Source organism: Calonectris borealis, chromosome 10 (genome assembly GCF_964195595.1).
Source record: "Calonectris borealis chromosome 10, bCalBor7.hap1.2, whole genome shotgun sequence".
Classification (NCBI taxonomy): domain Eukaryota; kingdom Metazoa; phylum Chordata; class Aves; order Procellariiformes; family Procellariidae; genus Calonectris; species Calonectris borealis.
The window spans coordinates 258,423-273,997 of record NC_134321.1 but is presented as its reverse complement, the minus strand read 5'-3'; the positions used below and the strand labels follow the sequence as shown (position 1 = coordinate 273,997).

The 15,575-nt window shown below is 36.4% G+C and overlaps 1 protein-coding gene across 12 annotated transcripts in view; it reads right to left on the bottom strand.

Annotated features, from left to right (window-relative positions):
- Positions 1-15,575, bottom strand: part of NR2C2 (nuclear receptor subfamily 2 group C member 2) — a 46,336-nt gene that overhangs the window by 15,670 nt on the left and 15,091 nt on the right. For 11 of the 12 annotated variants that reach the window (XM_075158506.1, XM_075158512.1, XM_075158518.1 and 8 more), the window contains 10 exons: positions 14,721-14,831; positions 10,842-11,042; positions 9,543-9,645; positions 8,319-8,498; positions 6,020-6,167; positions 4,248-4,341; positions 3,704-3,837; positions 1,887-2,064; positions 750-871; positions 112-251 (listed from right to left, as the gene is read on the bottom strand). In XM_075158506.1, coding sequence (XP_075014607.1) covers positions 112-251; positions 750-871; positions 1,887-2,064; positions 3,704-3,837; positions 4,248-4,341; positions 6,020-6,167; positions 8,319-8,498; positions 9,543-9,645; positions 10,842-11,042; positions 14,721-14,831 — 1,411 coding nt within the window. The remainder of the gene's footprint in view (positions 1-111; positions 252-749; positions 872-1,886; positions 2,065-3,703; positions 3,838-4,247; positions 4,342-6,019; positions 6,168-8,318; positions 8,499-9,542; positions 9,646-10,841; positions 11,043-14,720; positions 14,832-15,575) is intronic. The other variant, XM_075158513.1, reaches the window with a different exon arrangement.

Here is a 15,575-nt window from a genome sequence, read left to right as displayed (position 1 = left end):
GGGAATAATTCTGCCACTGATTAGGAAACACCTCATGAGAAATGTTACACAAATGTCCCTGTAGTGTTGACAGGACTGAACACGTATAAGAATAATACACTGACAACATACCTTCCTGTATGCTGTTCTGGAGATGGTTGACAATAGCTGCCAGGATAGTAGACAGGCTCATCACCTGTGCACACTGTGCCAGGCCTAAGGTAAACAGCTCATTCCAGCAGGCACGCACAAGGCTTGTATTACAGTCCTGCCTATAAACAACAGAAAATCAAACAACTGTAGGTAGTTTTTGTATCAGGTTGCTATCACCCTCTATGTAATTATGTTAGTTATACGAATTAATAATAAGGACTAAGGTATTGCAAACCACTTTACTAAAAGGCATATATTAGCATATTACAAGTAATTCAAAAAGCAAAAAGTAGTGATAGGCCAACTACAGGTTATCTGTAAAATGGTGCTCACCAGTTCTTTGCAAAGATATATTTCTACAAATTAAATGCTTGCTTTTGATTCGGCTTTAGCTTCTGTAACTGCAATTACATCAGATATTATAGTTATCCCTTCCTCTGCCGTCTTCTATTTTATTTTCCAAAAAGGAGAATATTGCATAGTGTTCACACATGTGAAAGAATTCATTAAAAATTAAACAATATCATCATTTAAAAATTCAAAATAGCTGAAAAGTGTTCAGATCAGTGCTTAAATTCATTAGAAAGGAAACCATTCAACAGAATATGTCCATTTACCCCAGAGCTTGAAATGCAGGTATGGACCTAGCCCAGTGCATAGAGAGGAAAAGTAGTCGTGATGCTGACTCACAGATGTAGTGTACATTAAGGTACTCCGGCATTGGACTGGGCATTGTCAGCTGCAAAAAATAAAAGTACAGTACAATATATACAGTTCAGACATAAAACAATTTTTATTATCCATGAAATAACCAGCGAAAACATTCAAACTACTCTCATAGTCTTTCATAAGCAACTGTGTGACAAGAAATTGTCAAAGGAAAATGCATTCCTACTGGCAAGGAATGCAAAATAGAGATAGGAGACAAGAAATTATGTGGGAGAGAGCTCAAATGTTTCCTTTTAAAATGTTTTAATATTCATTTAATAATAATTAAATCTATAAATTTATTTGCTCTGTGGAGGGTTGGCTAGCATCACAGTGCTATAAAAGATCTTTTAAAACTTTTTAAAAAGAAGCAAAATAAAATATAAAATCTAAATATCTAAAATGGGAAAGCCATGTAATAGGAATCTACAATCACAAAACACCATTAATGGAAATAAGCAGGTTATGATAAAAGTTTGACTGCATTAAGTATTACTTATTTCAGTAATAATCTTTGTATTTCTTGAAACAGTGCAATTTGGTTACAGCAAGATGAACACCCTTATTGTTTCTCGCACACTGTTTATCAGCATGTGTTTGTTTGTATTCAGTTGAAGCTGAAGCATCTCTAGAATGCAAGACCTTTTTCAGTGGTCTAACCATAAGCATCTAAGAAGGCACTGTAACCTCTCTTTATGTGAAGGAGCTTTTTAGATGAAAGTTTTACACTATCTAGAATTATAAATGAATTAAGAAAAACATCATACTATATGGATGATATGGAATGTGATTATCAACAGAAGTGAAAAGTGAAATAAATTTTAAAGCATCCTTCTGTCTATGAAAAGGTCTTATGAAATAACACCTATACTCTTTAGATACAGCATGCAAGAGTGAAAATTGTATTAGAAGCTTTGTAATAGCAGATGTTATCCTAGATTATATTGCCAAAATTAAATATAAGAATAAAGAAAACATGGTAAACTAATTTTGGGTTATGTCTTAAGTGTTACTTTGTTTAGTCAGACATTTAAAGAAGCACATACCTTAAATGTGACATGTGTATCTGTAAGTAGGGGTCCTTCCACTTCAATAATTGGTGTTGACTGATCTCTACTGATTACATGAATATTTCCTCCTCCTGCAGCATCCATCCCATCTGCCAAGTTATGAGCTGCTGTACCATCTGTGGTATTAAGTGCTTTAGCCAAAGTATCAAATGCCCTGGAAAAAAAAAGTAATAAACAATGAAAGAGTACTTCCTTACACCTTAAAAAAATTCAGAGTAGTGGTCAAATTAAACGCTATAATGCATTTCCACTTAGAGGTAACATATACAGGAACTGTTTATGCTAAGACACAAGGTCAGACTTTTCATTACAACCTGACCCCTCTGTACTGTTTGGACATTAATAAAAGGAATAGATCTGCCCATATATAGCTGGTAAAAGACTCCTCTGTACGAGGGGAACTTTCTACTACTGTAAATCCTGCTCTAATAGTTTTATGCTAGTATTTGTACTAGTAAAGGGGTCTCTTGTGCTTACCATTCACTATCCCCTCCTTCTCACCTTGGAATGTTTAACAGATTATGTGAGGGTTATAGACTAGATACACTCTGGAGAACTCCCTACAGTCCCTGTCCTTGATGTCCAATTTCTTGGAACAGTGGAGAATAGTGTGATTCTCTTCTAGACAACATGCCTGAATTTCCTTTCCCTTAAGATGAGAGATGGCCAGACACTCCTGATCTCACAGTATAGACAAAGCCTTAGAAACCTTTTGACAGTAACGTAAAAGAGACTGGTCCCTGGACTCCTTTATACTCAAGCTGTAGCTGGGCCATTGCTGAAATAAGACAGTGTAAATTCCCTTCTTATGATAACAGAGCTTAGATTTAAAGAATTTTGTGCTCCAATTTCATACCAGTGGACAGTATTATGGTATAGTGCTGTTTTGCCAGTATTTTTATCAAGAAGTTTTGGGGGGGAGGGCAGGGGGTTGGAATTTTTTTTCTGCTTTAAAGAAGGAGTACAAGGTTGACATAAATTGAAGTTGCAGTGTGAAGTATTTTTAAATATCAGTTCACTCACTTGAAGAGTTTAAATAAAACATTTAAGAACCTGAAGTTAAGTTCCTCTTAAAAGACTTCTACTTGAGAAACAATGGACAGTTCTGAGGCCAAGTATTTTTCTTATTTCACTATATTGCCAATTTATATTGTTCTTCAACCCACCCACTCCCCCCAAAAAAAGCAAACAAAAACCCCAACAAAAGCCCCAACCGTAAAAATCTCAAGCTCTGCTGGAAATTTTAAGATTCCATGTTCCTTTTCCCATTTTTCTCATTAATAAAGACTTCAAACTCTTTCTAAACATTAAAAAAAAAGTTTATTAATCTTACGTTTTCCCTACATTACCAGCAAGTATTATGGCAGCACAATCTCAAAAAGAAATCTGCAGTAATACAGACCCCTAAAGAGCAGGGCTAAGGGCATGAGCATTGTGCAGGAGAAGCTTCCTTATAACAAGATGATTGTTATAACATATATATATATATAACAAATAAAACAGTACCGAAGTGTTGCTATTCTCAGAGGCTCTCAAGGTCACAAACTAGTCATTTATTATTTTTCTGAGTATGAAATCTGGTCTAGCTTCACAACACTACATTTATAACACAGGACACAGTTCTTCACAAGAGGACAACAGTCAAACCTGGATTTCTAAAGAATTGTTTCTGTGTTTCAAAGTAGGGGGCAATCTCTACTGTGTTTGGTGCCACAATGCCAAATTACTTCAATGAATGACTGTAAGTATACACCATACAAATTGCTAAATAAGATGCAAATATAAATGCATACCGTGTAATCTCACTTGCAGATTGCTCTTCTTGTTGAACTTCAGAAGTATCTCCATTATTTAGTGACTCACTGAGATTAGCAAGAGATGTTACAACATTTGCTAGTGTTCCTAAAGCACCCTGGCTTGTTTCAGCCTAAAAAGGAAGAACCATACTAGTAGATCAAAATTACAGGCTATGTATCATACATAAATTTTTCCCATTTTTAATCTTTGTGTTTTCTCATGTACCTTTCCCTTCCTCATGAACACCTACAGGAAGAACAATGGCTCACAATGATCTTTAAATCCTATTGTAATCATCAATCCTAGCCCCAGCTGACATATCATGTGGGGAACTACCTGTGGCTGACCTTTTGCAGAAATAAGTCCATGAAAAGAAATCATGTTCCTGTTGATTAGCTTATTACCTCCATTCATACAGATCTTCACTTACCCCAACCTTATCTTCTCAAAAGCAAAAATTACTTGTGCCTATGTACATAGCTAAAATAATCTGAACAAATAAATATATATATGTTCAGAACTTAACTGAAAGAATACTACCTTGGAGTCAGCAGCTAGGAGGACTGTACCATCATCCCTGATCAAAGGCTGCTGAATATTCACAAGCATTCCCGGATCAAGAAGACCTGCTGACCTGTTCAAAAGCATAAGGCATCTGACAGTCAATAGTATTTTACATTAACCAGAAGAATGTGTAACAACCTATGTCAGAATAAAAGGGATTACCAGTTTTTAAATTAACAATTTAATGAAGCTCAGAGTTTATTCATCAGGACTTAAGTCTTTCTGAAACAGTTTCCAAAAAGTAGCTTGAAAGACAGAAAGACTGGAATATGTTTTCCTTTCCTGTGCAAAAGCAATGACAACTTCCCAAATAGATACCTTCTCATTTGCTTTTTATGCTGGTTTATTCTGTCTTAAGGAAAGTTGTTGTCTTCTCATGCTCTCAGAAGTCACTTAATAGCTCTAGAGTTATGCATTAGACTTTGGAGGAAGGCATAACTGTGCATTCCAAGTTAGACAATGGACAGCACTGAAGAAAAAAGTTATGTCAAGAAAAGATATTTTACATTTCAAAATACAGCCATAAACAGTCGTATAATGAAGGTCTGCATAAAATCCCTGCTGCCTTTACTTCTGCTACTTTTTGACCAAACATCCTTTCCCTTTGCTGTATCTAATTTAGGGAGAGAGTGGGAAGTCTGCAGTCAGCAAGGATAAGTTTATTTGTTACTTAAAGTCTGCATAACCCAATACAAATGCATGCACAACAGGTTCAGGCCGCAGGGAATTTATAGTTTAAGGGGTCTGAGACTAACAACTAACATTGTGAACTACCACAGGCAGCAAATTATCATGCATTATGCAAATCTGAATCCTACATAAATAATAGAGAGTCACACTTAATGACTATAATATTGTTTATAGGACTGTAAGGGACCTGTAGCACAAGGAAATCTCAAAGAAGCAAATGTGTCTGTGAGCAGTACTTTTGAACAATCTGACTTGCAAACGAGAACACTGAAAAACAATTCTCCAAGAAATTTGCAGCCCAATCATCCTAACTGCAGTGTCGTTTGTTCAACAAAGAATATATATATATAAAAGATTAAATACATATATATAAAAAAAACCTGAATGTTGAGATCCAATATCTTTAGATGGTTATTACCCATTCATAAACTAACCAGACCTACAGTTTTAAAAATGTGGTATTTAACCTAGAGTTCTTTTTTAGTGTACTCAGAAAAAGACAAATCTTGCCTCTATTTATTATGATATGCATTTCCACACCCACTGCCTATGGAGAAAACTGAGAGCATGGGAACCATCTCGGAATATCTTCCGTGTAGTAAAAGGAAGCTGCTGTTGTTTTGCTCTTGTTGAAACTGGTCTTTTGGGATCTGAATCAGCAGTCACTGCAGTCTCTTTTACCACTGTCTTTAGGAGAAGGAAGACTGACTCTGCCATTTGTAGATTCAGTTTCGGAGAAGTGCTAACCTGAATGCATCACAGCGTAAGCCTACATGCTTTTTGCTTGAATATCACACATTTGCCCTGCCTATGCTTTGACCTGGCTGGGCAAGAACCATCTTTGAACTGGAAACCACCCAGCTCTATTCAGACATAAAAACCTTCATGACAAGCAGAACAATCTAGGTTGGTCTTGGTAATGGAAACAGATGATTTGTGAATTGCAGCTCTCTTCCGTCCAATTCTTTAGAGCAGAGGGGAAAAAAGAATATAGGTGTCCCTGAAAAGTAATATGCACAAATAACCTTAAACAAGACCTGTTAAACTGAGGTACTCACCGTGTCCCATCTTTATCTGCCACAAATGTTGGAGTTGCTATTAGAGGGCTTCGTAGATCTTTTCTGATATAGATTTTCTCAGTGGAAGCTGCACAGTTGGTTGGTTTTTCACGTTGCACGTCAAAAGGCTTTCTTTCACTTTGAACCGCTGCATAAAGATAGAAACATGCAGATTTGAAAGGAAGTAATTCAACTGAAAAATACAAAAAGAAAGTAAAATTCTCACAACAGGATTTCAGTTTGCACAGTTATGATGTTGTATCAGCTCCGTGCAAAACTGGAAATTTAATATGAAGACTGAAGAAACACAGGCTCCAATTTTACTATACCTGTGATTATGTACATTTTTAACTAAGAAAGTCACAGATATCATTTGCTTTAAATTTTGCTGAACTGGAGTCAAAGCTTTCTATTTCATTGGCATTTAATAAGATGGAAGATTCTGCAAAATGTGTTTTCAAATTGTTTATTTATTTATTTTTTACAGGTAAAGCTATACCTAAATGTTATACGCAGTCATACTCTGGATGATTCAAAACAATGCAAACCCAGAATGAACCCAGAAAAAGTCAAGACAGGCAAGTTAGGCAAGAGATGCAGGTTAATGCCCTGGGAGACGAGTCTCTGCATGATATGCAATTCACTCACATCCATTCATTCCACCCAGTTAGGGAACAGTGTCCCAAAATTAACCTTTTCAGAATTTAAAGTATTTCTACTTGACAACTGGAAGAAAATAAGCTCAGTCTCCAATGTGCCAAACAAGTGTGGTAAATTTTTTAATAAAAATAGTAAGAAACAGTAACTTCTAATTTTAAAGGAAGTAAAAAGTGCATCTTTGTAATATTAAGGTAGTATTATTAAACAGATTACAGAAAGTTATCTGGAATCTAAGTCACTAAACTTTACAAACTCCTCTATAGCTTGGCGTAACGTTCGACTGCATCAATTTTTCACCTGAAAATGAGGATAATAAAATGAATAAAAGACTATGAGGATAATATAAAGAATTTTTAAGAGTGTTGTACTAATATTAATTCTCACACACTTTGCAAACGTAAGGCATAATATAAATGGAGACAATATTTCTGTCCTGTTCATTGTACCAATTAATCATACAGCAGTTACTGCTGTAGAAGATTAACATTATTAACAAGCAAACAAAAAAATTGAACCCTCCTCTATAGCCCTTTTGAATGTAACAGTAAAATACATGGATATTCTCATAACCAGCAAGAGTTATTCAGTTCCTGATTTTATTTTTGCTAATATTGTTACTGTCAGCAAAATTTAAGGGCTTAAAAGTAGGTATATCCATTTTGTTGGGTTGGTGGATATATAAATATTAATCAGAAAGCTGACCCAATGCCCCATAAAGTCAGTGAGCATAGATCCTAATCATAGTGGGGTAAGAAAGGTTTAGCTACTAGAAATGCAGCAGTTTCTCTTGTACAAATGTCTCCCCTTATACTCAGCACAGTGTGTGCAAAGCCCAACAATCATCACTACAGGTCTGGAGTTCCAGAGTGCAAATACAACAAAGATCTCCCTATGTACAGCTTAAAGTTCTGCCTCCCTTGAACTTAGTGGTTGAAACTTATCCTGCCTAGATCAGAGTGGAAGAAGAAAAGTATTTGTTGCTTCACCTTAAATTCTCCATAAACTTATCACAAAACAACCAGATAATAGGGTTCACGAAGTGCTGGACTGAAGAAGCAGAGGTACTATAAATTGGAAACAAAATACATTGAAAGAGGTGTTTGGATGCTAGCACTGGAATTGTATGAAGCACTGCATACAAACATGAAAGTATATTGTTTAAAATATGACAGTTTACACAATGCCTCATAATACAATGCTCACAAATGACCAAATTAATATAAAAATTAAAAAAGAAAAAAAAAAGGACATCAACTACTTTCTATCACTGGATGGAAAAGTGGCAAAAATAAACCAGAAGGAAAGCAGATTCTGAACATTAGGCTCAGATTTATGTCCACCCATGTTAAAATATTTTGTATTATAAATATACACTGTGTTTGTAACATGCATTCTAAGTGATGCTCTAACTGGGCTCCTCAAAGACTACAGTAGTACGAGACTTTGTTCAAAACAAATCACTACTGCACCTCAGACATAAAATGGTGATGAAAGAAAGGTACGCTAGATGCTTTGGCTGCCGAAAGTTCTGTTTCCTTCAAGCAACATACACTGAAATGGTGAGAACACACGAAAAAGTGGTAGTCCGCAGATTTATTATTTGGTAGGCACAGTATCACATTGGGTACTTAACACTCACATTCCATTTTCATGCCCATCTCTAGACATTTCTTAAGCCTACAAAACTGGCAGCGATTCCGATGGTGTTTATTGATGATACAGTCCTGGTTGCTACGACAACTGTAGGTCAAATTCTTCCTCACACTCCTTTTAAAGAAACCTTTGCATCCCTCACAACTGACAGCACCGTAGTGACGACCTAGGAAACATATATATTGTTATCAGATGGAAATTGCTTATATTTTAGCATGAAAATATTCATCTTAAACAAGTAAAACATTGTAAAAGTCATCCTTTAAATTTATTTTGTATTCTTACCATCATTTTGGACCATGAAAGCATTGTTAAAGTCTTACAAGATGCTTCTTGTTTACCTAGTGTCAAGGCTTTTTGGTGAGAGAGTGGAGAGAAGAGAGGAAGGCTAAGCCTATTTCTGAATGAGAGGCCTGTGAAGTGGTAGTTCCCATTCTGAACAAGTATAGATGCAATTCTATCTGCTGTTACAGATTATAGGATACATTAAAAGAACATACAGGCTAAGAGTTCAAGTAATTTCAGAATATAAGTAATTTTACAATAAAATTTGAAATGCAATCTTAATTTAAAATTCCTATACATATCAATTCTGGTATTGTTTTAATTACTTAATAAACACTTAAAAAAAATAAAAGAAAGCGAGGCAGACAGAAAGGTGTCTTCTCTGTAGCATGAAAGCACAGTCCACTTCCTTGGCTAATGTAGAAATTTTACCTTGTAGACTCCTTATTACTAGATGGATCTGAAACACTGATCACTTGATCTCTGCCTGCTTTTTTCTGTGATAGTAAAAGACCAAAATCTACCGGGAAGTCTTAAGTTTGTTAGAGAGTGCTAAGAAGTGTTTTCCTGGAGCAGGTAGACTTTTCTAGGTGACATGTTTGTTGCATGGCTGCCCATCGCTGTGGGGAACCGGACTAAATGCTTCAAATAGTCTCTTTCAGTTACCAGGAGCTATTCAATCATTATTTTGTCTTTCAGCACATGCCGATTTACCATACACTCCAGTTTAAGTACAAACTAATATTCTTCCAGTTAGTTTAACTATTCTGTGTGTATAGGTACAAAGTATAATGTTATCTTTTTCCATTTTAGACTCAATTGCTTTTGCCATCAGCAGGGCTAAAATCAGTTAAAATACATGAAACCTTCTCCCTTCATCCCTTTCAATCAAGTTTCTTGAATACTACTTTCTATGCTTCCTTACCTGATGCTTTATCACCACAGACTACGCAATATTCTACTACCTGGGGCCGCTGAACATCAGCTTTTCCCAGCAAACGTTCCACCGAAGCAGAGTCTGTCACTATCTAAAACAAAATTCCAGAACAAAAAGAGGTAATAAGCCAGTATTTTCTTCTGACATGAAAGTAAGGAACTTTGCCTACAGAACAAGATTGGGAAGAGGTGGCTGAATTTGAGAATAAGAACGACATGTGGAATGAAATTAGGTAGTATAAAATGCAAGTTAATGAGAGTTTTTACTGTCAATAGTGAGACTGTTGAAACAGTCATAGCAAAATGAATTCCAAATAAAACTCTTAGCTTTGTTCAGTACAAATAAGTTTCCTCACTTGTGCAGTCAACAGTAGTCTTCCCTTCTTGCAATTACTCTTGAACAGCTGCTGTATTTTAGCCAAAGATGGTTGTATTTCAGATGCTGTTCCCAGCTATCCCTTCTCTAGCTATTAGGGGTATACGGTTCAGACGGGATAGCCTGAAGCTGAGATCCATTATAGAAACAGTTTAGCTTCCGAAGGGCTTGGATTCCAAAACTCCTGTTTAGAACACTCCACTTAACACAGAAAAATTAAAAAAACCCCACCCCTCTGTAACATCAGATAACCCATTTAGCATAGGAAAATAAATTTAGAGAGACTGTTAATAAAATTTTTTCAAATACTTATGTAAGAATGATACTTCTCCCTGTAAAATATTCTCTATTGTAACAGTAGCAATAGGGACCAAGAACTTTTTTTTTTTTTTTTAAGAATGCTAGGAAGAAATCTCAGATTTCATTGGAGGTAGATTATTGTTTATATAACTTGTTTTGCAAAGCTCCCATTGGTCAGGATTATGCTCAAGACCTACAAATAACCGTAACAGAGGACAGCTTCTGCTCCAAAGAGCTTTTATTGCAATGTCTTGATACCGCGTTGTGAACGTAAGTTTGCTTAGGTGAGTTGTATATCTGTGAAACTTGAACAGACCATTTGAAATCCTGGCACTCCTCACAAGCACCGTCTTAAGTATTTGCTTACGTCTTTGGAATTTTAATGAGAACACAGAACAAGGGGTGATGAGTGCAATGGAATGCATAAGGAACCTGAAGACAGGAGGATTTATGATTGAATAACGAAGCCTACAATTAGTAAGGTCCAATCCATGTCATTAGATCTTTAGAAAACTATTGCAATTTGTCTTAAAGCAATTATAGGCTTAAATAATCTAAAAATTAAAAACTGAAAAACAGTAATCTATGTTCTATCTCAGTTACTATATTTACCTGAATTCTGCCTGGCACAATGTTGTCCGTGGTGGTAAAGATAAGCTGTTTGGCATTAGATGTCTCGGGTGCTGCCAAGATCACCTTTCCTGCACCAGTTCCATCTGGACTGGCTAAAATAAACTGTTGCTTTGGAGACACAGCTGAGTCCACTGCTGTCACGATTTGGATTTTTTGACCTGTTTGCTGATCTGTCACAATCTGTAAAACATATTGCAGAATTTTATGAGCCATACATTTTAAAACCTTTTATTCAGAATTATATGATACTCTCTGATAATCATCCTTGTTATTTATTATTTTACTATTTGTACATTTATTACACTGGTGCAAAGTTATTGCAGCTACCTACATAAGTGCAAAAACAATAAAATCAAACCAAATACGTATGTATATAATACATATGTATCTGCTTACCTACCGCATAGATGGAAAATACTAGACAGAGTTGTGAAAAGTGTGAGTCTGATATTGTTAATAATGAAGAAATATGGGGAGATTTTGTAATCACATCTAGCTGTTCAAAAGGAGTTAGATATAGTGGATCCCAGACAGAGTTAGAACAAAATGTAATGTTAAGGACTGCAGCTGATGAATGGCAGATATATATGCAGGGTATACTCTGCCTAGTGAGACAGCATCCAGAAATTTCGTAGAATCATAGAGTATCTTGAGTTAGAAGGGACTCAATAAGGATCATCAAGTCCAACTCCCTGTTCTTCGCAGGACTACCTAGCACTAAACCATATGACTAAGAGCCTTGTCCAGATGCTCCTTAAACTCTGACAGGCTGGGTGCCGTGAGAACTTCCTGGGGAGCCTGTTCCAGGGACTGACCACCTTCTCAGTGAAGAACCTTTTCCTAACGTCCAACCTGACCTTCCCCTGATGCAGCTTCATTCCATGTCCTCGTGTCCTATTGCTGGTCACCAGAGAAAGGAAATCAGCACTGCCCCCTCCGTTGCGCGCCTTGAGGAAGGTGTAGACTGTGATGAGGTCACCCCTCAGCCTTCTCTTCTCCAAGCTGAATAAACCAAGTAACCTCAGCTGCAACTCGTAAGTCTTGCCCTCAAGACCCTTCACCATGTTGGTCGCCCTCCTCTGGACACTCTCTAGTATGATGTCCTTCTGGTATTGAGGCACCCAAAACTGCACATGGTGCTCGAGATAAGGCTGCACCAGTGCAGTGTAGAGTGGGACAATCACCTCCCTCGACTGACTAGCTGTGCTGTGCTTCAAGCACCCCAGGACACAGTTGGCCCTTTTGGCTGCCAGGGCACGCTGTTGACTCATATTCAACTTGCCATCAACCCAAACCCCTAGATCTCTTTCTGCAGGGCTGCTCTCCAGCCTCTTGTCCCCCAATTTGTACGTATAACCAGGATTACCCCGTCCCAGGTGCAGAATCCAGCACTCGCTCTTGTTAAATTTCATATAGTTGGCGATTGCCCAGCTCTCTATTCTATCCAGATCTCTCTGTAAGGCCTCTCTACCCTCGAGGGAGTCCACAGCTCCTCCCAATTTAGTATAATTGGCAAACTTCCTTAATGTACATTCGACTCCTACCTCCAGATCAGTTATAAAAACATTAAATTAAAAATTACTCCAGCTGACCAAAAAAGCATAGTGGTATATTATTGAGATTTGTATTCATTTTGTATACACCTGACTATGAAAGCTATTTTGATATAATTCATTTATATATTTGGCTTAATGTCAGAGTTAAAACTACTAATGAAAAGAAAATGTCAAGTGAATTTACTGATAATCCTATTAAATTGATTATTAGGTGTCACAATAACAGTGTATTTATTTCTCTAATTTTGTTTCCCTAGACTTTTTATCTAGTTGTCATATCCTTTTTGTGTAATATGTCTACATAAAGTAGAAAGTAAGACTATGCTAATAGTTTTACTAAGCTAGAATGCCTTAAAAAGGCATTAGAACTACCCAAAGCAGAAGTTGAATTACAGAAGTGATGATTTTTCTAGATTACAGAAACTCTTCAGGAAAGATTCACCTCACATTTTGTGATTACAAACCTAAAGAAACCTGCACAAAGGAAATGGTACTCAAAGCTGGGGATGAAGCCAGCCTACTATTGAATTTTGGTCAAGACAGAGCATTTCAGGGACTCTTTGGATTCTTACATTTACAGAACAGAATAAGCCATTTTAGGTCTCATATGTATAAACGTTTCAGTGCATAAGTGTATGGAGTCTACAAACATAAAGCTCCAAAGAAGCTCAAAGGTTAAAGGACAATCATTACACCTCAGTCCCACTGTTGTAAAACTGTTAACTTGTTAAGCTCCCCAGAGTTTTCCCTGCCGAGATTTCTTCAGCCTCCATCATTTTCACATAGATCTTAACAGGACAATTCACAGTGAAATCCAATCTTGGATTATGACTGACACCACTACAATATTGCCTGTATTTGTTTTGAGGAAGCAGGAATACTCTTTTCTCATCCTAGTATTCTCCTTCATCATGAGTTGTAGGTTTTTTTCAGAAATATCAGTGATATAAGGAGGTAGATTATTTTGCAGAATTGAACAAAAGTTACAATGTAAATACCTACCTTACGAATGCTGAATATTCAGTATGCTTCAGTTATACATGTTGTGAGAACATCTACCTTGCAATGAAATATTGATACATATTGATATGGTTACTCTACCAGACAAAATAGAGATTACGTTACCAGACAACTGTATGAAAAATAAAAACCTTCCATCATAACAGAATCTTGAAAATCAGCATGTGAAACAATAAAGCTGCCTGATTCCACCTTTCGTTGATAACTTTAAGGAATAACATCTTAGATAAAAAACATAGCTAAATGTTGTTGATAACTGAAGACCATCTCCTTAGTGCTGTCTATAAAGAAAAATCATAGAGACTTCTTTGTAATTTTTCATGGATCAGATATAAGCACTGATGATAATAAATAACTAAGACGACAAAATTAGGCTGGATAAGAAGTGAATGATATTTAGGTTCATAAGAAAAACTAATTATATACATCATTATACATGCTGCAATTTGAATCTTTGAAAATACCATTACAGAAAAAAATGTGTCATGTATAGTAACTATAATGACAATGTCAAAATCATTTTAAAAGCGTTTTCAGGGCTGTTCATAGGGACAGTACCCACCCACCCTGATCAAGACATATCCCAAAAAGCGTCCATCCTGTGACGGAGGCTGCATTGCCAGGACCATTCCAAATGCCCTGGAGTACAAGATCCTCTTCTCCAGGACCGCCTCTAGCAGAAGTACATGGGAGTATTGTACTGGCACAGAAAAAGGTCAAGCAGGTCAAAAGCTCAGTATTGCAGTACTGCAACATTCTAGTAACATTAATACTTAACAATTCTTATATAATTTGTCACTGCATACGTCCTGATACATTAATGGCGTCTTTATATTATCTAACAGTAACACTGACCCACTGTGCAGCATTCCCAAAGGCTAACTTTATCCTAAATGGGCTATTCTCCCACTGGGTCCTAAATGTGGCAGAGAGACAGAGAGAGAGGAATGCCCGTGGAGATGATCTTAGGTGTTCTGTTAACAATGTCTGCCCATTTGCTATGGCTAGAGCTCAGAGGACTTGTATACGTAGGCTAAGTTTAACCTCTGCAAATACTCCTCACTGACTACATCATCAATACAATTATTATATACAGCCAACTCGTCATCACCAAATACATGCTGAGAAAGAAGGAGAATTTTAGGTTGTGCTAAAAATGATCTGTTCTCACAAATTTAAGGAAGTCTTCCGTAGACTTTAGCATGCTTTTGTATAAACCTAAGTGAGAGGAGGAGAAAAAAAGATGGTGTAATAGTTAGTTACTTAATCAATGGATTTTTACCTGAATGCGTTGTGGTGAAGCTACAGAGGAGTCTGTGGAAATTATCTGGATACGTTGGGAAGGGCTGGTCATCACTGGAGATTCAGATAGTGAAGTCTGAACAGTCTGCACCTGTAAATAATGTACAGAATTTTAATTTACTGTTACAGTACTGAACACTTTTAAAAATACATGTATTTATTAAAGATCAGATGGCCCTATAGCATGGAATCTAAATTTATTGGAAAGGTTAGTCATTAAACCAACTTGGATTTGTTTTCAATGAATTATCAGAATTATTAGAATATTGGCTTTTTTGGGGAACAGAATTAATCTGATAGATGACCAAAACCACACAACCAAACCACCACCACCCCGCCCCAAATCAATCACTGGATAATTACTATGTGTTCCTTCGGCTTACTGAAATGCAGAAATATTTTTTCAACTTTCAATTATATATTTGCCTCATTTTTTGCTTCTGTAAAACCAAAATACACCATATACACACGAATGTATAATGTTAAATTTTTCACCGTTTTGTAATTTTGAAGTATTTTATGAACTACTTTTTTAATTTTCAAGTAGCCCAAATTTAGAAAAGCTTCCTCTAGGCCCCTAAATAAAAATGTCCTCAATCCCAGGAACATATATGGGACAAGAAATATACGGAATCTGCTGGAAGAGCGCACAGAACTCCTATCTGACCAAACTGGCCTTTAGTTTTTATCTGACCTTATTTCATCCGTGAAGCCTTTTGAAAGTGTGGTGTCTATACAGTTCACTTGGAGAAAACAGTGATTGCATTTTTCAAGTAGAAGTAAGAACAATTTTAACTGTCCAATACTTTTAAGGTAAAAAGTTAAAATTAAGATG